This window comes from Stegastes partitus, unplaced genomic scaffold (assembly GCF_000690725.1).
Source record: "Stegastes partitus isolate 25-593 unplaced genomic scaffold, Stegastes_partitus-1.0.2 Scaffold146, whole genome shotgun sequence".
In the NCBI taxonomy this organism is placed as follows: domain Eukaryota; kingdom Metazoa; phylum Chordata; class Actinopteri; family Pomacentridae; genus Stegastes; species Stegastes partitus.
Window position 1 is genome coordinate 581,272 of NW_007577877.1, and position 22,885 is coordinate 604,156.

At 41.7% G+C, this 22,885-nt stretch overlaps 1 protein-coding gene across 1 annotated transcript in view; it reads left to right on the plus strand.

Moving 5' to 3' along the window:
- zfpm2a (zinc finger protein, FOG family member 2a) overlaps positions 1-22,885 on the plus strand; it is a 117,821-nt gene that overhangs the window by 24,135 nt on the left and 70,801 nt on the right. The window contains exons 2-3 of the mRNA XM_008279184.1: positions 7,584-7,742; positions 15,008-15,109. Coding sequence (XP_008277406.1) covers positions 7,584-7,742; positions 15,008-15,109 — 261 coding nt within the window. The remainder of the gene's footprint in view (positions 1-7,583; positions 7,743-15,007; positions 15,110-22,885) is intronic.

The following is a 22,885-nucleotide window of genomic DNA, read 5'->3' on the forward strand; positions in this document are numbered from 1 at the left end:
CTTAATTGGAGCACATTGCAAATATCTGATACTTCATAAGAATCCAGTATCAGCCTGATACTGTATAACAGTTTAAGCCTGATTCCAAGCAGCTAATCAGTGCAATCATTTATCAATGAGGAGTATTTATCTCCAGCAGCCACTAGCTCCTCATTGATGCAGCACTATTTCACAGTGTGCTAGAGGCCCGCTATCCAGGGAGCACACGGAGCGAACGTGTGCGTGTGTGTGTATGTGCGCGTGTGTGTGTGTGTGTGTGTGTGCGTGCTGTCTGAAGCACTGGCAGAATCCTAATCTTCCAGCAAGAAGCTTCACTTGGCCAGATCAAGAATTAGGAGGGAGGCAGAGTGGGGGAGGAAGGGGGGAGGAGGAGTCGGAGGGGGGGAGAAAAAGCCCATCTCGGTCTGTGTTTTAAAGGACAGTGCTTTGAATGTCATTTGACAATTTCCTTTTAATTAGAACTAATTTACAGAAAGATGCCCACCAGCTAATCTTTACAGGATAATTAACTTCTATTTTCTTTACTTTTAATTAAAAAGTGGAAAAGATTTAGCTGATCCATAAAGAATTGTTCTTTTGAAATGTTCATCAGACTTCACACTTCTTTTGGCATTGGTAATATTTAGATCCTATCTGCTGCTCACAGTCTCCGCTGAGTTATTGCAATGATTTTCTCCCCCTTATCCGAGGTATTAAGAAGTGGAACTATCAATAGTAGAAATAGGAACCAGAGGCAAATTAGAATTGAATTAATGAAGAATTTATTGCAAAAGGAACCCCCCATCCTTCATAATACTGGAATGAAATTGACATCTTAGATATATCCATTTCATAGAAATTCCTTGATGGAAAAATATTGTTTTATCTACATTATTTGATACAGTAATCGTCTTCTTTTTCAGAAGGCGCCCCATTAAATTCTTTGAAATGATGCTGGACTAAAAGCTAATTGTTGCAGAGGCAGTTTTAGCATTTACAATATGGCTATTTCAGCCCCCACAGGCTTGCAGGCCACTGATTGTGATGAATATGAAGCTTTTCAGGTTAAACACCAGCATCTTATTGAGTACTTAAAACATAGTCAAGTGCCTGGTGCCTCTACAGAATGAAAACTCCCTCAGACTCATCAGAGCTGCAGAGAAAAGTCTTTTCTTGCCACTGTTAGCACTTAGCACCTTCCAACAGACTTTACTTAGTGGAGATAAAGTGAGCCAATATGAGGTGAGCGTGCTGTAGACAGAGCCTCCACTCGTCTGCAGACGAGCCAATGGCTGAAGATGGATGCCCCCACTTAACCATGATAGCTCCCTGGAGGAGCCTCACTCAATGGCTTCATTAAAAGTGAACGTTCTAGTGAAAAGCTCGCTTATAAACCAGTAATTAAGACCACACATATTTTACCTGCTTTGTTTCAGCTGTCACATCCAGTGTACAGGCACATGGTTAACTTTTATTTCCTTATAAGTAACAGAATGACACTAATAAATCATTCAGCCAGAGCAGAAGCAAGTGTGTAACAGGAAGGACTTAAATGCAGCACACTGGCCATTTTAACAGCATTTTAATCCCTTCGTTGCACCTACAAAGCAAGTTACCCTGCAGAAGCGGCATTAACTAAGCCCATATTACTTGGAGGACAAGCCTTGTGACTTTTATGGACCAAACATTGTACCAGTGTCCACTTGGACGTGTATGCATCTCTGTAAACTCTAGAGAGGCAAGTAAAGTCAGTAGAGTGAAGCAGGACCCAGCTAACTCCACAGAGAAACTGGCTGGCATCTGCTGAAGCCCTCGGGCACGCTCAGAGGTGCCTCCAGCATTTTAATGGCATAGTCAAATGCCAGCATGTTTTCATGCCATTCCAATTCAAATTCATTGGATAAAGAAGTAAGAGCGTGTTATTCCCCTTCAACAGTCCAGACAGAAACACTGGGCGCAACAACACAGAACTTAGCAACTCTGCAAACATGCTGGGATCCAACGTTGTGTCTGATTGGAATAAGATACTCGACTAGAATTATGTTAACAGTATTTGAGAAATGTGAACAAAAAATAAATCCTTCTCTTATAGAATTTTTTTTTTTTTTTTTTTTGCATGTGGGTAACACTTTCACAAGCTGTCATGAGGAATCCACAATGCTTTCCCAGCCAACGGGTGTGTCTCAGTCCCACTGCACACAGCCTAAATGTACAGTAATGTAAACTCAGTGTGCCATCTAAATGCATGATGTCACCAGATTACATTTAGATGCCTTGTCATCTTCAGCGCTGCGACCTCACAGAAGGGTGTGCTCTTGTGTGTGTGTGGGGCTGTTTTACAAGGATGTGAATACATTTAGTCACCCTCCCAACCCCACCCCACCATGAACCCGCCCTTCTCCCCCCCCCTTCGTTTTCACCACAATTTCCAGATGAGCGTTGGTGCTGAGTTTTCAAGCAGTTTGTTGACTGTTGATTGTAAGCGCCTGAATTTAGGAAGGCAGCCATTTCTAATCACGAGAATTACATTGCTTAGCAACCGGAAAATCAAGTTAAACAATACCATTGCTTATTCTTGGTCACAGACTGCAGCTCTGAGAACACATCAGTCTCCACTGAAGCTGTTCCACGCTCCTCCCAGCGCACACACACATTTTACACACAAGCAGCCATTCACAGACAATATACAAATGGTAATTTACTTTTGACTTGTGTTACAGCATTCGCTCCACATTTAGTTTGATCACAGGGTGTACAACTCAGAAAACGGCTCTTTTTTTGTAACATTTTATACAGTATGAAAAAAGATGTTTGAAATGAAACATTCCTTTGAGGGTTCCTGTAGCATATTAAGCTATTAAGAGTTGCGTAAATGGTATCTATTTCATTACAGTGATCAAGGATTAAATTAGAGGCTTGAGCCCTGTAACATATACACTAAGTCTCCTCCAAGGCTGAGGGAGCCCTCTGCTTCCCAAAGGTCATTAGAGCTGAGGAGAGAGTATGGCCCCCAGTCTCTGCTTGCCTCTCTCTGCTTCCTCCTCCTCCTCTTTCTCTTGTCTCTCAGTCTTCCCAACCTATACTACAAGATGAGACAAAATAGTTTTTTTTTTTCTGTTTTCACACAGAGCGATTGTTTATCCATTTTCTTCTCCAGCTGTGGGGGTAAACAAATGAATGCGCATGTAAACCTACCTGGCTCACAGCATTAAGCAACTCAAGACAAAGTCTGTATTTCTATATTTCCTCCCCCGCAAAAGTTTGTGTGTGTGTTCACCCGGAAGTGAGGAAGCCAGTGTTGGCACAATGGGCCAGACACAGGGAGCGGAGTTGGCAAGGGTTTGAGCTGTGTGGCCCTGTTGGATTTTAGGGCTGCATTATGCATTCATGTTTAGTCTCAGGTGCTACGTTTTATCCCCAGGCCAGCTTGGACACATTTTCAATGGACCTTTTGGATGAAAAACTGTATAGGTGGGAGCAAAAATGATTTCCATGCTTATAGAGATCTGCCGCTTTGTTCTGTCAGATTCAATTACCTCACCTCTAATTAGGGAGCTATAGAGGAGGCTGGGTTTGTGATCCACACATCACACTGTGGAGCCTGCTGATAATGTGAGGTATCGCTATCACAGCCCGGCCACAAGCTCCCCACATTGCGGACGTTTGAAAAAGCATGCCATGAAATTAGCAGTCACTCATACAGTTTTGCACATACACACGTATTTCTTTAGAGCTCTTTTTTTTAAAGTGTGAGCTTTGGAAGCAAGGTTGGCACATCTGTGTGCTTTTTTTTTCCATTTTCTGTTTTAGTCCACTGAGGCACAGACTGGAGTACAGAGTATTTTCCTGAAAGATATGCTCATTCCACCACCTCTGTCCGTACTCCTCTCTTCCCTGCTCCCCTTCCTCTGTGACTCATTAATCCTCTGTCCATCATATGGTCTCAGAGTATCACCCCATTTTATAGACTCAGTGGGGGCATTACCATATCCCACTCCGGAGCTCCACTCCGCATGGCCGATCCCTATCAGACAGAGGCCATGCCATGAACAAAAGAGCCACTGTGATCAAGCCTGCATTCAGCTACCAATGTCTCTATTAGCATTGGCTGCTCCTGCCTGCTGCTCCTGCTGCATGACTGTTTGAACAGAGCTGAGATTTCTCTCTCCAGTCGGCAGAGGAAGAGTCTGATGAATGTGGATGATACAGTCGGGAGTGGAGGGTGTGGATAACAGGGCTGTGGGGGTGCAGCGATACCTGGACACTGACCCTGATTGAGAGGAAGTTCAGACAGGGTGCAGTTTCCCTAAAACATCCTCTTAAAATTGAGCAGATAGCAGTCTTTGTGCTGAGATGATTTTGGCAAACCAAGCCTTTCTCTGGAAGGTAAAGCTCATGAATTAGCACTTGAAAGTCTGGACTCAAAAGCTCTGGCGCTTAAGGTTACGTATAATTATTGTAGGGCCACAGCTCCTTATTATTCTAATGAGTATTTTTTTCAAGATAAACTGATTAATTGTTTAGTCGAGTGGTTCCCAACCTGTTTGGCTTGTGATCCCTTAGAAATTAAGTAAAGTCTTCCTGTGACCTGTCAGCACTGGTTATGGCCTTGAAGAGCAGGTGTAGTTTAATCAAAGTGATTTTTCTTTTCACATTGTTTCATTCCAAGGACTTTTACAGGCCTGAATATGTAAATGTATCTAGGATTGCATTATAAAAAGGTAAATTAAGGGAAATTATCGACTTTTCTCACATAAAGCATAACTTGTATAACAGAAGAATCAACTTTATTTAATTTTATTCTTATTCTTGTTCAATCTTCAGTCTAGCTTGTTATCCTTTAGATTTATACCTCTAGGTTTTAGCCAAATTGTGAAAAAATCCGGTATTAAGATCTGAGAAAACGTCTTCAAGTTGTATATTTTCTGTGACAAAATGTTCAAACTAAAGATATTAAACAAACAATGCAGCAAATCACAGCATCTGGGAGATGGACATCACAGACATTTGGGCGTTTTTACTGTATAAATGATTATTTTGACCGATTCCTTATTAAAATGTAGTTGTTTGGCTAATTAGGACAATACTATCGGTTTTGTTTTTAGGTGGCTTTGAAAATCACTGATTCGTTCAGAAATGGGCTTTTCAAATTTGCGACTCGTGCATGCATTTGAAAGCTGAGGTCCGTATTTCAGACTTGATTTCTGTGTCTGTTATAATGAGCGCACCATTTAAAGCAGGCCTTGTTGTTTTCTGCTCTCTCTGTGGTGTCATTGGCCATCTGAACTCCAGAGGAGCCTTGATAAGAGGGTGAAGCAGCAGACATTCCTCCGGCCCAGTTTGTCAGCAGACCCTATAGAAATGCACCAACAAGCGTGGGTCACACAGTGAATGTGACAGGATTTTAAACAGTACACAACTAAATATAGCAGGAACGCCACTATCAGAAAATGAGTTAGGAGTGTGGTGCTAGTCGTTTAGAAAGTCATTATTCTTATCATTGCTGTCTCTGAAATAATTTCAGGTCTCTCCATGCAATGAATACTGTATAATAAACTAAACATGTGAGAATGCGAACAAACTTTGGTAATCTACGTGGTCCCCAAGAAGTAGCCATCAGACCCCCTTTAATGTCTCCGACTGGGTGGAATATTTCATTTTTCCATATTCAGTAAGGCCTCCAGTATCTCTATCAGTTTGAAAATGCTCCATTTAGTTACTATCTGTTAGAGTGGGGAAGTGAGATGCCCTTATTCTGAGTCTATTAAACCTCAATTCTATCTCATCTTATCTACCTAATCTTTGTGTCTTATTGACCATGAAGTTTATCTTTAATCTCTCTTTACCCTTATTATCGCACAACACTGTAGGTCTATTTTCTGTGGTGCAATAGTGCTGCTGTATTTGCCAGCAACAGAGGAAGAATCGTTTAGTTGTACACACAGTTCTTATTCAGCTGTGTAATGGAATGTGTACAGACTGTGTGTATAGAAATGTATTTCCCCGCTTTCTTTCACACTGTCTTCAATTGCCTTGGCAGGAGCTTTTAACGCCAGTCATACAATCTCCCCTTGATACTGCGATATTTATCTCTCAGTATCATCTTAAGCGATGGTAGACTCATCGAGTCACTTCATGCCTCACTTCACTCCTCAGCGAATCAGCAGAAGGCATCAGATAAGATCATAAAACTGTATCCTAATTTAAAAGCAGCACTCTGCCTCTGCAGTGTCTATTAGAGATCTGTGTGCTAATTCTTTTCATGTCCGGGGCTCCTGCAGATGTAGGCTTCTACAAAGGAGTAATTTATAAGACTAATGAAAAGAGCAAGCAGTTTGTGGACATCAGGGGGGTCTTTTATGAGGCTCAGTGCAGGAAGAAAGAGAAACAGGAGAGGCACACCAGTCCCACTTTCTGAACTGAAATTATTGCTTTATTAAAGCTGAGGGGCTCACTCCTGCTACAATAGAACAAACACGTTGAAAGGTGTCGAGAGGATATACGTGTACTCTGTTTGAGCTCCAGAATGATGCACAAGAGGCTGCAACATAGCTCATGTGTGACAGGCAGAAAACGAGACAGCATCCACATCTAGTTGCCAGTGATAGTAGCACTTTTGATATGATTATTCACTTTAAACACAACTCAAGAAGGAGTTGTTGTTTTTTTCATGAAAATGATGCCGTTTTCTCGCTTGACTGTATTATTTTAAATATAAACTAACCTTAAACTTGAGGTGTCACTTCTTTGCTATGGTAATTCATGTGCAGACATTGCAGACATGTTTTGGTGGGAAGGAGAGGTGTGCAAGATGCACATTATCTTAATAACATTCAAATGCCGGGTAAGATGTTTTTCAGAACTAATACAATTCAGGTAGCAGTACAGTAATTCCATCAACACCCTTGATTGAAGCAAAATGGTAATATGCAAATACCAAAAGAGATGTACAGCTACAAGCAAAACTCTGAAATCATTTAGATTTAAAGAAATAATATTGCACAGAGGGGGGAAAAATTAATCACACGGAAAAGTGTCTCCTTTAAGATTGCACTGGTGTATTACCCGGAGGCATGGAATGTAAATGGAAAATCAACATTGTACCCTGTGATAAGGCTAACAAATTAATAAAAGTATTTTCTTTCCTCCTCCCATGCTGATGCCTGTATGAAAAGTCTGGAAAGAAACTTTTTTTTTTCCTTCCTCCATCTGTGTGAGGTTTTGTTTTGCAGGTAGTGGGATTAACATCAACACTCACCTTGGCTGCATGTCAGCTTGTTTTTCAGAAAACACACAGTCTCAAAGGGCTTTTTTCAATCGCTATAATGGAAGGACCTTTGTAAAATATTATGGTAAAATAATATTCTTTATTGACATGTCTGAACATTTGTTCAGTGTAAAGACAGTGCAATGCTCTGCTGCACCTAGCATCGCAACAAAAGAAACACGGAGAGGCAGCTTTTTTATTCTTTAAAGCCTGAAGGATGTGATGAAACTGCTGAACATCTCCCTTGTGTTTGTGTGTGTGTGTGTGTGGGTGTGTGTGTGTGTGTGTGTGTGCATGCGTTGTGGGTCTGTGTACATATGTGTGCGTGTTCCCTCAGGTCCTCTGGAGGATGGCCTGGAGGAAGAGGAGGAGGAGTGTGTCTCCGAGGAGAACGAGCTCTTGGCCAAAGACGAGTTCTCGGTGGAGGAGAACTTCACTGCAGAGTTTGAGACTGAGAACATGAGCTGCGAAGACATGGAGTACTTCTGCAACAAAGGTGAGAATCATTTACTTAAACTCCAAAAGTCCTTCTCCACAAGCAGTGTTCAGGGGTCTTTTTTTCAATACCTAATATGAGACAATATGTTACGCCACCCTTGTGCCAAGCATCAAAAATAAGTTAAACTCCTGCCAATTGCATCTAATAAAATACCTCAACATGTTCAAATCAAACCTGGCAGGACTTGTGTCCGTATGAGAATTTCTCCTGCATCACTGCCTGGAGTTGAAACTATCCATTTTGATATTTGATCCCAGCAATCCACCCAAGAGCAGTGGTTTGATCTGAGCGGAAGATGGCATCGGCAACACTGGCTCACCCTCTGTGATAGTGCTGTGAAGGTGTGCTACGGTGCACCAATGCACTGGAGAGCGTAGCACTTCCCTTTGAGTCGGCGCTGAAGCTCTGTAAACACTCAGCAGCACCTGCTACTGCTCGGAGGTCCAGCACTATAAAGCGCCTCAGCATCGCCAAATGTGCCCGAGTCCTCTTTGAACTCCAATTCAATTAGATTGCTTCTTTGTATGTTTGTTTCATTTCGGTCACACCTTGCCATCACAGGAGCTAATTTGTGGTCTGCTTCAGGTTACAGTGTGAAGATGACAGACTTGTCCCGCCTCCCTCCTCCCCCCCTTCTCACACCTCCACCCTCACCCCCACCTCTTCCTACCCTCCGGTCGCGTGGCTTTCGCTACCCCAGGTGTCCCCGCTCTTACTGGCGCATGGATGCCATAAATTTGACTTTTTAATGAAGAACCAACGCTTTGAATGTCTGCCTCTTCTTTCTCCTTTCAAAGGGAAATTTGTTTAGAATTATTTCTTCACACTTCTAAACTGATGTGCCTCGTGGGATTACATTACTGAGGAAAAATAAATCTTTCATGTTTCAGGTATAGGCTATGCCCCAGTAATCGTATCAATAATGTTTTCCTTTTGTTCTCCGGTAAACGTTGAACGGCACAATTGTTCAGAAATTGCAATTACCAGCAACGCCTCGGTTGCTTTACCCTTTGTCTCCTTCGTAATGTCTCCTTACTCAAACTTCAAAGTACAATGCATGGTCTTCTAATAACCCAGTAGCTATGAAATAGATGGTGCAGTACATATTGGTGGTTACAGCAAGAAAAAAGTACAACTTCTAAAAATCTTCAAAGAACCTTGTCAGAGCTATTTGATATTCCCTTTGTTTTGGATAAAACCATGTGAGAAACTGGGCCTCAAATCTCCTTTCCGTGTTTATGAATAAAGTCAACACAAAATAGCAATCCAGAATGTCAAATACTACTTTCCGCGAGCACTGGTAATCTGCTCCTTGTCATACACAAGCCTTACCAGTCAGATTTTTTTGTATTACTTTGCTATCTAAGCTTACAGTAGCTAAGTCTCCCATTGCCTCCTAAGACCCGAATGATGTACTATCCAAATTTCTTTTTTCCTCGTGGCAAGTTGTGTGCAATCATCAGGTGTAGCCATTTTCCTCATGATCCCTTCCTCAATTAGATCTGTTTAAAACTAATGTCGGAGTGGCTTAAATTTACCCCACTTATGTGAAACTGCTGTGAATTAAACAGGACGCAATCCTGGCGGCATTAAATGGTTTAAGTGTGTTATTCCTCGACTATAGGAGGAAAAAGAGAGCCCCCTTGATTAACTAAACCCTCTCAAATGTGATGGCGTGCTGTAATTAGCCCTGTGCGGACTTGAACGTGGGTTTTAAAGCAGCCACTCATCCCATGGCCTTTATCTTCTGCTGCTTCCCGGAGAATAAGGTCTCCCGTGTAAGGTTCCTCCACTGAGCAGTGACTCTCTGGTCTTAGCTTAGCCTTGTATCTGTGTAGTCACTCTCTGAAATGGGCTTGTCAGGGGGACCTAAAACCTCCATTAAAAGTTTCAGTCTATAATAGGTATTAAAAAGCTGTAGGAACACAAAGAGGAGTACCAATTTTCATTAACATATGAAGCACTTATTAACTTTGATCAGAGTGCGGTGAAGTAGCAAAGCCGCTTAAAGGCGCAAAGGTCAAGAAGTTGAATGCCACCAAAGACTCAGCCATTTGCCTTACCCTTGCAGAAAAGGGACTCCCCAGATAAGTGCATGGAGCACCTTGACGTCCCATCCTGGTCCGAGGCTCGTGAACCTCTAAATTGGGAGATGGTTGAGTCCACAACCTGTTTAGTTAATGGTGTCATGGCTCTCACTGGGTTTTGGTGCTTTCTTTGATTTCGTTTACAAGATGCTATGGGCATCACACACACAGAGGTGACAACTTTCCAATTGAAATCCCAGTAATGCTTTGAGTATCATCAATTCTTCAGACAAACAAAGGAAATAATCAGTCCTAGACCAGTATTTATTCTTCCAAAACCTCTGCTGTATGAACTACAATAGTTGTTCCTTAGCCTCCTGACATGTGACCCCTTAGAACAAAGCTTTTTCTTTCTGCTGTGCCTCATGACTCGTTGCATATGAGCTGTTTTAAAATGGTAAAATTTTACATCAACTCAGGAGAACAAAGTAGAAGAATTCGTAGAAATAAAGGCAACTTTGTCTATCAGCAATATGTTTTTCACTTCAACCCCACAAATTTTAGAGTTAAATATTGTACTTTTTACTCCACTACATTTATTCCACAGCTTTATTTAGTACTTTGTATGTTCACATTTTAGAAAATGAATGCAGGATCAACAAATAAAAAATTGTGTTATTAGAGATGAACTAACTATCTAACTAACTGCATATAGAGTATCTGCAATTGGTGTGACTTGGACTAGCTGCAACATTTAATTTACTTATATTATAATACACCCTCTTCGTCAATAATTGTCATCCCTAAATCGGACAGACTTAAACTATCACAGTTAGCGCTACAGCACTCATCTACCATTAAATGTATGAACAGTCCCTTGTCAGTTACACTCAAACTAATGACTCTGAAACAACATGGGACATGAGGAAGCTCGGTGGAGAAGTAGCGCCCTCAGAGAGAGTGAACGCTTTTAATATACATGGCATTTTAGAGGGGGTCTGCCTACCTTTCAAGAGCTCTCTGAGAGAAAAAAGGCACACATCTAACGAAATAACCTTGGCTTTCCCTTGCGATTAAACAAGAATCTTGCCTCAAACAACTTCTCCTGCTCGGTCAATTTCACATTTATGGAACCCTGCTTGTGAAGAAACCAGCAGATGAACACATGGACTCCACGGCAAAGATTTATACTCTATTGACACACCTGGCTCTATAATTGTGAGAAAGATACCTTTTTTATATAAGCTGAGTGGCATCTTTTTTTTTTAACTGAAATTGTGAAATTTCACCTTGCTGTTTTACCCCCTCTTTTATTGTTGGCTATCTGTGAAGTTCAGCACAGGGTGTTGCCACAAGCTGTTCACTTTGAGCGTTCCAAGTGTTGTCTGATGACAAATGACTTCCTTACTTAGCTCTGACAGTAAATTTACATGTCATTTTATGTGTCTCATTTCCTCGATGTAAAACACCTTTTCATGAAGTTATATTAGATGATTTTTTTTTCCAGCTCAGACTGTTTGATTATTATGCTGTTGTGGGTGTATGTGTGTCGGGATGCATCAAGCGCAGATAAATGTGAATGTTTGCACTCTTCTGCACCGTTCCCCTTAAAATACAAAAATTATAATGCGGGCATGAGCATTTTATCACAGTGGAAGTAAAGAGAGAAAGCAAAGGACTGCAGGCCCAGGACTTAACATAGCAAATAAAAAACCCACCTTGACCTTTCCAATAACCCCTGAGTGAGTAATTTGACTTAGAGCAGTCAGACATGTACAGTAACATGCAGAAAGTGGCAGAATTAATTATTCTTTGTATAACACAGAAGTAATCAGAATCTCCGGCAACATAGGAGGAAGATCTCCTTGGCTCTTTCACCACAGCTGCCAGTGCCCAGAATGGTAAATGTGGAATTTTAATGCACAGTTGATGCTGGAGAATATGGGGAAATGCTAATTTGTGGTGCGATAAGATGAATCGAGTCATCCCTTTAGCCCCATTTGACTCAGTGGAGGAAATTAATCATTAATGTTTGTTAAGTATGACAATCTAACTGGGCCAGATCTACATGCTCAGAGACTGAGGCAGAGCGAGATAAAGACCCAGGCTGCAGACAGGGAGGAAAACTGCCAGATTCTGTAATGATGGGAATTTATTGGCATTTAAAGAGACAGTGGCAAGGCATTTCACTAATAGCCTCCCTCCATTGGAGTGCTCTGCCTGCCACAAATTGCATGCAATTCAAACCTATTTTTCAGATAGCAGAGAAGTCTTACAGCTATGCTTGACTTTGGTGAAAAAGGTTGCTTCCTGGAATTGACTTTATCTGTTGCAGCACAATCTGCATCAACAACCAAATATGCAATATCAACTGACTAACACTACCACTGCTGTGGGGACAGCAGGCATCCCCCCCCTAATATAACATTCTGAAAATCATTGCCAAGCTCTGGTACGAGCAAGACTGTGATGGGTTTAGAAGAGTGGCAGTGGGTTAAAGTCATCGAGCCTAGAATTTAGTAGCATGTACAACTGTGCAATCCCATACAAATACTAAAAAAATGCCTATATTCCATTTTTCATAAATTGCAACCTGTCTCTAGACCCAGTGGTCAGAAATAGCGTGCTCCGAGCGCCTTAAAGTCGCACACAAGAGATTGACATTTTCAAGGGCTTCCTTGGCAGAGACAATGCTAAAAGGGAGAGAAAAAGCCAATATGACTTTGTTGCTACCTTGCTCGAGGAATTGTTTGTGTAAATCGCCTATAAGCTTATTGACCTGAATGTGTGGCACGCTGCGTGTGACTGCGATTTGGCTAGAGAGCTGTCCTTTGATAGAGCAGCGATAGGGCTGATTTTAACAGCTCACTGGCTCCTCTTGCATGCCCGCCAACCCAGAACCCAGCAGGCCGCCTCGCCTCCCCAGCCCTCCCCGTCCCTTCTGTTCTCCTCAGTCTTCTCTCACTCAACCTTGAGTATATCCATTTGATTGCACAGGGAAAGGAACCTAAGCCAGATGTAAATTATGATCTAGGCGATAATGTAGAGGATGATCATTGACAATCTGTCTCTTTTGATAAGGCTGCAGAGGGTTTCAATTCAAATGATGAAACAAGGCAGAGTCTCTATTACCAACAGTGGACCTCTGTGAATGAAATGGAGCACCTCAATCAATCAGTTTCCGTATCAGATAGATCGAAATTCCTGTCGTTTAAAATCATAAAAATGGGTCTTCATATTTCTCTGTGTTCCAGGTTTTATCACACTGCACTGTAAGCAAAGGAGTGCTGCTCTAGCACTTCTTCCTCTGCTGCACTTTTTTCTTTTTTTTTTTTCTAGTGACATTTGTGCAGGAAACTTCATCAAAGCCCTGTGACATTGTTCCCTGTGAGGTTGCCTGGGCGATTGTGTTTAAAATGCACTGCAAACTGTGTTAGATAGAAGGCAGAAAATCCTTAATCACTGCTTAATTAAGGAATCATCTTGTAGCTTCATTTCCCGGGCTGTAATTAAACACTTCCAATACGTTTCGTTACAGGGCTTAACATGTTCGCCTGAGATCAAGGTAGTGCCTTTAATGTTATCTCGCCAGCTTTTTTTAAACTCCGCTCCATTGGAAGGAACTGTTGATATACGCCTTTGTTATCCTCGTCATAATACGAGCCTAGTATGCTAAAGAGGTTCTCCAGGCCCAACAATAAATAGTGGGGGAATTTAGTTGAGTGGGCTCCCTGATAATATACTGGGAGAGAGGAGGAGTAGCGGGAGAAATTGCCAGCCCAAGCAGACACTTGCATAAGCAAAACTGGGTCATAATGACCTCATGTACTGTAAGTAGGACATTTCTGCAGACTTCCCTTTAGTATCACTTTTTTCTTTATATACATCTCCTATTTTAGTGTGAGGCAGAAAGCTGACATCCTTTTGGCAATGTTTGCTACCTTCTTTGAAGTGAGCCATGTCAAAAAAAAGCTAAACAAGCATGGTGTGTGTGCCTGATCTGGAGATTAACCTAACTGAGGATGGACGGCACTGGAGTGTGTGTCCCATGGCAGTTGTCACTTGGAATGTGATAGCTAATACTCGGAAATATTTTTTTGGAAGCTGTGGGGGTGAAAATCAGATACAGACATTGTAAACAGGCGTATAGCAACAATATGCTCTATCATATTTGGTGAGAGGTAGGATTTTATTATGTGCCGTGTTTCTAACGATATATTGTCTTGTTATCCTAATATATTCACATTTAAATCTACATATCCGTTCCTTTTTTTTCCCTTGTAGAGTGTATGAAGTGTAGTAATCCATTGTAGTAATCCAGGCCTGTCCTTGACCGTTCACTATTGGGTTTAAAACATCAAAGGGATGAAAAAGATGTGGTGACAAAAGTGAGAGAAATGTTCCTCCACAAACCATCAACCAGCACTACATGCCCCGAGCAGGTTTGCTCTTATTTGCCCGAGTTTGGAGAGACACTCTGTGCAACCACTGTGTCAGCCACATTGGATTTATTTAGAGCACCACACTAGGGGCACCTACTAAGCACTGATTTATGTGCCTATAAAGTTTGAGTACAAACTGTGCTTACTGTAGACATGCAAAAATAGATTTTATTTTACAGTAAGTGCGTCTAAGAGTGCTCAGCAAGCGCTCCCACCAGTGTTACCGTCGCACACTCAGAGGTGGAGTCTGTTTAACAAGGTCTTTAAGCACTTACATCCTGGAGAGAGATACCCAAATATCCCTTAGCATGGTCTGTGTGAGCCCCGAGACTGTAAATCAGCCTTACATCCTATAACACACATTCTAGCTCGCTCCACAATAGATCAAACGGTAATAAATAGCCACCTCTCTCCCACACATTGCTTTCCTTCCTGTTCCATGGGGTTTCCTCCTGTTCCTGCAAGCACTCATGGGAACTCCTTTTACATAAAAGTGTGCAGCTGGACCTGGTGAGCTCACAGCAAATGCACATATATAGAACAGTACATAGAGAAAAATACACAATGACTTTACATTGCAGCACACACGGGTATTACAGGAAAGAGTTATAAAACCAAATGATTTTTGCTGGGATAATATCCAAAGTCCATAATAATCTCCCCTTTGGAAGGGCAGGACAGTCTATAATGCAGTGCTTAATTAAATTAGGTGTCTGAACATTAAATTTGGATTGAGTGCTGCTCACTTTGTCTTGTGTGCTTTGTAGGACTTATTTTTTTCCCTTCCTTGCAGGAGACGAAGATGGCAACCGAGAAGCAGGAGAGTCGGAGATGGATGGGCAGGGCGAGAAGAGCAGGCACGCTGCGGTGGGGCCGGAGGAATGGGATGGCCCAAGTAAGAAAAGCCTTAATATCCCTTTACTAGAGAGACTGTGAGGGTCATTTGACAAAGTTAGCGTTTCTAACCGCAATGCATGTTGCATAGTTTGAGGCAGAGTGTTGATTTTAATACTGAATAGTGATTAATACTTTTGTTTCTGAAACAAAGAAAGCATTGTCTTGTATCATAACTATAGGTGGACTAATGACTCAGAAGTCTGCATGCCATACAGCAAGCTACCTTAAATGTATGTAAAGCCACCATTTAGTTACCTGTAAATTAAATTACCAGCAGTCGCTCCCATAAATGCATTTTTAAAAGAATCCCATAATGCAATGCAGATGTAGCCTTTTTTGAAAAGAGTTAACAACACATTTTTTAATCTTGTTTTGCCCTTTTACTAAAAGTAACTTCATCAAAGTGATGGATAATACATTGAACAAGATAGTTGCACAGCAATTACTGCTCAGCAATAGCTTGTGCCCACACTGCTGAACACACAAAATATGATTCCTTTTAATGCATAAAATGACCTCAAGAATTTATTGCAGGTACATGCGTTTGTTAAAAAAAAAAAAAAAAGGAAAGGAAAGGAAAGAGAGAGCAGGAGAAAAAGTGGATTTGGGCAAGTTGTGCTTGCTAGCTCGAAGCCCCCCGGGGTGTGTATTTTATACTGACAGTGAATCAGTGTTATCGCACCTATCAGATAATGCATTTATCATTAAATTTCACATTTGCATTTAAATCTGGGGAAGGAAATGAGCATTGCTGGCTAAAGATAAGAGCGCTGGGACGACAGTAATAAACCATCACTGTGATCAGTCAGGAGACAGGGCTGAGGGGGTCAGCTCAGAACTATGGGGGCCATGACAAAAAGAAGGCATCACATGCGGAAAAAGGCCCTTTTGGGCGAGAAAATGCTGAGCTTAAAAATACTGCTTTGAAAAAGAGGGATGGATGTAGCATGACTAGATGTATGACTGACTTTAATTATGCTTCTACTTAGCCATCAGAATGAGAATTAGAGGCTCAGAAACACACTGCTGGACAGGCAGCAGGGAGGGAGAGAAGGCAGACTTGAGTTTTATGGAAGTGTCTCCTGCATATAGTGAGGATAGTTGAACTGCAGAGGAGGTGATGTGAGACATGATGCCCATTTCATGTTTTACTAAACTACAGCCTGAGTGGTTCCAAGTTATCAGAGGACTTCGACACTGTGTCCTAATCTCGGCTGTATTACAAACTGAAAAATGGCTTAGCACCTGGCTGCGTCCAACTTAAACAAACATGCTTTTTATATGTGTAATGTGTCTGTTTGGCAGCCAGATAATCGGTTCATGATCAACTTGTTACCATCTAACCACCTTGTTTTCCCGCACCTCCACCAACCAATTAGCGAGTGACTTACACTGAGGCATTCGTGCCCCTCCTGTGTTTTCTCAATGGGCACCATAGAGTGGGCAGAAATTAATCTTGGCGCATAATAATGCCATTCACTCTCTCATCATGGCTGCCATGAAAGGTCATTTCCCTTTTTAATTTTTCCCATTGTGCTGGAAAAGTCAGATGGGCATGTTATAATTTGAATAAAGAGGGGAATCAGACAATCAGATAGGAACATTTGAAATGACATGACTTCCTGTTCAAAGTGATTAAAAGCAAATTTATTTAGTTTGAGACTGTCTACCCTTTAATCTCTTTGTAAATGTTCAGATAGTTCAGCATTCAAAAGTTCTTTGTTATTCTTTGGCTTAAGTTTAAGCAGCTGTGATTATGATCACCAACAGATAATTTTTAATCACTGTGCGTGTGCATCTGAATAGGATGTGTAATGGCCGTTACATAAAAAGAGAGTGAAGCTTTTTAATGAGGTGGGCTAACTCGGAACATGCCCACCTGCTTTGGTGATTCTATTGAAGCACCTCCATACCATTTCCCTTTTGCTGAGTAACAACAAAAGCCTTTACAATCTACATCCTGTAATTGAACTTTTTTTTTGTCCCTGCATTTCATCTCCACTTTAGTAACTCATGTCAAGTGCTGTCCACGATTGGCCCCTGTTCTCTGATTGTCTTTTTCTCTGGAACAGTAGAGAACGGCGCTGAATGACTCACTATTAATCTGATAGCTGGCTCTTCTCTGTTGTTCAGAGTGCTGGGTCTCTGATGTGGAACACCCAGCGAGTTCCCTTTCTCTCCCCTCATCTCTACAAGTATGTCCTTAAGCAAATCTGCACGCTGATCTTCTGTCTCATGTTCATTTCTCGTCACGGATGTTTCGCAATCAGCCGCTGATTTGAGAGATAGCGTGTCATGCTATTCTATTCATTTTCATAGACTGCCGGTGATAGGAATCTGACTCTGTCTCTCTCATTTTCTTCCACTTGCTCTCCTCTAGGCTAATTGGGAATGGTGTGTGTTAGCTAGCTAACTCTGCTAATGAACTTGTTCTCATCCTTATCTAAATGCTTGTTCATGTAAACCACACCCCCTTCTGAAAGTCATGAAAATCCAGGCTTCGTTAAGAGTGCTGCAACTGTGATCGCTGCCACTTTGGCTAAATGTGTCCGGTCTTTAAAACAACAGCTTTCTGTTCAGTCTTGATTCATTTATGCATTTGCTATGCCACTCTTATGGAAGAATGAACTACTATTTCTTCCAGTCGTACAGTTCAAAGCAACTTTACTGTCAGTGGAAAATGTTCTTTCGTTACACTTTAAAGGGGCAGTCCATCACTTTGATTTTAGCATGTGGAGATGAATATAGAATAAATAAATGCTTGTAATGTATTAGTTTGTATCAAGGATACAATGAAATACAACCTTATTGTCCACCATAGTGAATATCAGCCTATTTGCAGAATTTAACAATTTTAAATGCATTCTACCAATTGTACACCCGGCATTCACCAGTCACACAGAGCACTATCCAGCTTTTAAAAGCAGCTGTTACTCTGGAACAAGACTACATATTTTGATCAAGATGCCAGTGTTGCAAACTAGTGGCACTGAGTTTGAAAAATATGGGCATTTACCAGGCAAACTGGCTGTAATAAAAGACCCTTTTGGTTTGGAGGGGCTTGATCTGGCACTAAAAGTCAGAATATATCAGGCTTTAACACAGAGAACATCGATGTGAGTATGCAACACAACATGCAAGCTTTTTGCACTGAATGTTCTTTATTACTTCAATTTCCCTAAAAATCTGTGACATAAACTCTGGGGATTAATAATAAAAACTGTATTTTTCACAGCTTTACTGTATAGAATGACTTCTGGAGCTGTTGGTTTGGAGCTAAGACTGTTAACCTGCTTAAACCCACAGTGGTTAAACTGCATTCTTTTTTTTTTTACTTCATCCAAGTAATTGTTACCTTTGTGTCGTGTACAGTGACATGAAGATTTAAGATATTGTAGCAAACACACTTAAAATGAGGTACACAGTAAAGAAGGAGATGCAGAAGGAGGAGATAAGTGTGACAGAGTGCTAACAGAAGCGATGTGATCACCTTGTCCACAAATCTCTTCTCTTGGCTGTCCCTGATGGCCGGCATGGCCCAGCTTGCTCAGCGCTTGATGCCAGCTGGGCATTAGCCAGGGCAAGGCAGGGGTCAGCTGAAGGAGTGGCCATCTGAGAATCCACCTGACGGTCGGACACAGACGGAGCACTAGCAAAGAGACCCCCAACACACACACACACACACGCACGCACGCACACACACACACACACACACATATGCACGCACACACTCCATAAAAAACGATATCCATTTTTACACCGCCTCCTTTCCCCTTTCAAGACATCAAACATGCACACGCTGAAAACGCAGCTTCACTCAGATGTAAAAAGTCTCGAGTCTCATTTTTGACTCCAGCCAACCCAGAAGGGTCTGTGGCCAATCCGTCTTCCTTCAGTCTCCAAAGAGAGGAAAAAAAAAACAATAACCATTTCAGGTTTAATGCACATATGTCATGCTAGGAGAATTGGAGGACCAGATGGCCACGATACTGTGGCAGGTGCCTCAACAAATGTTTGCGGTTGCCCGTGCTGCTATTTATATCGTGGTGAAACACAGGCATGCAAATATTTGCAAAAGGACAGTGGGCCCTTTTTGTTGGGAGTCAAAGTGATCACCAAAATAAACAGATGGGATTAAACCTTTTGGGCATCAGTCGTTTGAACTTCGACATTCCCTTGGTTCATCTAAAGAAACCTATTGGAAACGTGGCAAAACACTAAAATGAAGGTGGGACCATAACAGCTATGGGATTTATATCCAGTCAGTTTAGTTTAGGTTTAATTAGGTTTAATTCTAATCAACAGTTATTGAGCAATTGTCCAGATTTGTTAAATGTAAACTGAACCTTGTCACCATTTGGTCCCTACTGAACTAAACTGAAACTTGCAGAAGAAAAACTTTTAAATTCTTGCACAGCAACAGTCCATTTGAGCACAGTTCAGTCAGGTTGCTCTCAGTAAACAAGGCATTTTCTAACTCGACACCCAAGTCCATTATAAAGTCAGGGTGTCGTCAAGGAAGGAGGGGCGAGCCGAAATGAGGGAGAGACACAAACGGAGCACCCAGATGCAGATTAGGCTGCAGAAGATGAGGGTGTAAAAGGGATTTAATGGTAGGATGGATTAGAGAAATCCTTGTAACAATGTTAAATAATTATGGTTCCAGCCGAGATCAAAGCGCCATTGATTGAACCCCTCAAGCCTTCAGCACACAGAGTCTTGGAAAGCAAAGATTGGTAAACTAGTGCTCAGACCACTCTGGCTGCTCCAGTTAAATTGGATTGGAAATATTAGGATATAGATGAATCCTTCAGGAGGCTTTCGCAAAGCTTTTGTCACCGGAAATGTAGCTTGGGAACGGTATGAAAGGTTTGATAGTGTACTGTCTCGACAGAATCATAAGACGAGGGTGTCGCAGCTGTCTCCACTGATACCTAAGCGTTTTAAGTAGACTTATAGACACACTTGACTGTTATATCAGCAAACTGAAAACTTTCAGCGCAGGCTTTCATTCAAGGTTTTATTTTTTTCCCCCTCCTTCGTCTTGTAATCAAGAAATTTGGACGTGCATCATGGCAATTCTCCCGCAGAAAAGGAAGGTTTTATCTCGCTCCTCCAGGGGTTTATTCAAAGTCTTCTGACAAGTCTCACAAAACATGAATGACATTGAGATTGCTGATACTGATGATGAAAGTCCATCATCAGCTTCTCTGTGAGTTCTGGGCCCTGAGTGATGTAAAATTAAATTGCAATCAAAGTGCTATGTGTAAACATTGTCCGCCTTTTTCCAAATCCATTTTTTTTTTTCTTAAGAGAGATTGTTGATGAAGGCTTTATACTGTATGCATCACCTGTGTGCAGAGAAAACACCCTCCCCCACCACAAACACTCACAAATTCACAATGTGTGATTATAATGATGAAATATGCAACAAGAGATTAGACAAATCACTGTACTCCTATGCTGCATCGCCTTGATGCAAATTTAGTCACTGATCCGCTATACTAAGAGGCTTTATGAAGGAACTTCATGGTTGTTAGTTATATAATCTAAAATAGGGCAAAATGCAATCACTGTTCTTATCATCTGAGGAAGATGTCACTATATTCAGTTCTAGTTTTGTGCGGATACGTGGGATGTGGCACACTGAGAATGCCCTTAATAAGATAATTCACTTCCAACCATTTTGTCCGCATCTCAACCGAATTTGCGTCCACTTACAATACCATCTTTTTTACTATGATTACTATTTCACATGAAGAGGTCCAAAGAATTCAGTGAACAAAACGAGAGTCGCTGCTAAATGTGACTGTCTTAAAGCTCTGCTGATGGTGGTGTTTCTTCCCCCCAGGGACTTGACACCCATTGCGTCTTTCTTTAGCGCTCTGAATATGTTTGTTTTGCAATGCTTACCCTCCCAGGCGCTGTAGCTGCACACGTTTTTCTAAGAGGTATCAATGTAATTGGTTGAATATTTGATGTGTGTATTTAGCATTAACATGGAGACACTCATGCAAGCTGTGCTAGGGGGATATAACACTGGGTAAACTATGGATTGCTCAAGTGAAACTTACTCGCATGTGGAATTCTTCATTTTCTTTTGGCCTTTTTTAAATAAAACTATTATTTGAGTGACTTTGGTTTGTAGTTATTTTTCATGCATGAATTTTCTTTTTGCAAAATCTTGCTGCCAACACCTTAGATAGTGCTTAATTCCATATGCATGTATGCAATTATACTTTTATTCACTTCGGTGTCCTCACAGAATTATTTGGCCATAGGAATGTACTCAGTCCCATCCAAGCTGTGTCTCACCCGAACTCCCCTTCTCTCCCCCCCAAACCCTCTCTCACACAGATACTCATGTACAGCATTCGCACTGATACGTATTGCTATCAGAGCGGTTTCCAGAGGTCTCCCACTGGTGATGAACAGCTGGGCCCAGCTTGGCCCACTGGTCACGCCAATTCCACAATCTTTTTTTTTTTTCTGTCTCTTTAGGGGTGGTGGTGGTAGTGTGGGGGGGAGGTGGGGCCCGCTTGTCAAGTGAATTAAAATAGCAAATAATAGTAATAATAATGATACTGAAAAGTTAATAAAAAATGGCATGTTCCTCCCTGATTGTGCGAGTGTTGTGGTATTCAATTATGCAATTTTCATTGGCATATTAATCATCTTTTCAACAAACAAGCCGCCGTTAATTAAAGCAAAGCATGGATAAAGACGTGTTGCCGGATCATCACTCCGTTTATCACCATGCGCAGACCCGCAGTTAAGTAAATTCAGGCTGTGAGATGAATTTCAATGGTCTCCCTGTTTCTTCCTCTGTGTGTGTGTATGTTTGTGTGTATGTGTGTAGTTAACCATTTATTTATGTGCATTGTGTTGGAGGTGGGGTTAGTGACGTTTCATGTCACCGTGTGTGGGAAATAATTTTTTTTTTTTGTATGGACCATCACGTCACCACCAGTTGTGAATGAGTTTAATTGTTTAATACAGACCTTTAATTCATGTGGCAGGTTTTTCTTTTTCATCTCTTCCTCTTTTTTTCTGCATGTAAAATTCTCTTTGATTACGTCTACCACTGCTCAGATTAGTCAGACTGACGCAAGGTGAATACATTTTGATTTTTCTTTTGCCTCTCAGTGTCCACACCAAGTGTGTATAGGAGACCAGAGGAAGCATATGACATCTCTGTACACACAGGACAGCTCTGCCCATTCTTCTTGTCTCTTTTTTTTTCCCTCTTGCTTTTTTGTGCCACCTCTGTGCCTTGCTCATTGGTGGGAGGGGAAGGAGATTATTCAGGATCTGGTAAGATATGGGCTTCTCTCTAATCATAGCTCGCTGCCTCTACTGTCATTCAGTCACTAAATAGAAGTGGGGAAAATGTCTTGGTGACGGGAGCAGCCAGACAGCCATGCAAGTACTTGAGTTCCGCCAGCAGAAAAAAGAACTCAAGGCATCTGTAGACATGTCGCTTGTCCCTGTCCCTCATTGTGGAGCAACTTTATCAGCGCCAGCCGCTCACCCACTTGCTAAACTGGAGGGCCAGTCGCCTCTTAACTTAAACATAAGATCTTTGTGGTTTGAAGCACTCGGCTGCTCTGCGCCCAATGTGGATCTGAAAGGCAAACACGACTTCAGTGTCGCTGTCGCCCATCACAAAATCACACCTCATGGAAAACTTGTTTGTGCTGTGTTAGCTCGAATCTAAATGCACTCAAACAGACTGTTGCACTGGAGCAAGATTCTACCCCCCCACCCTCACCCC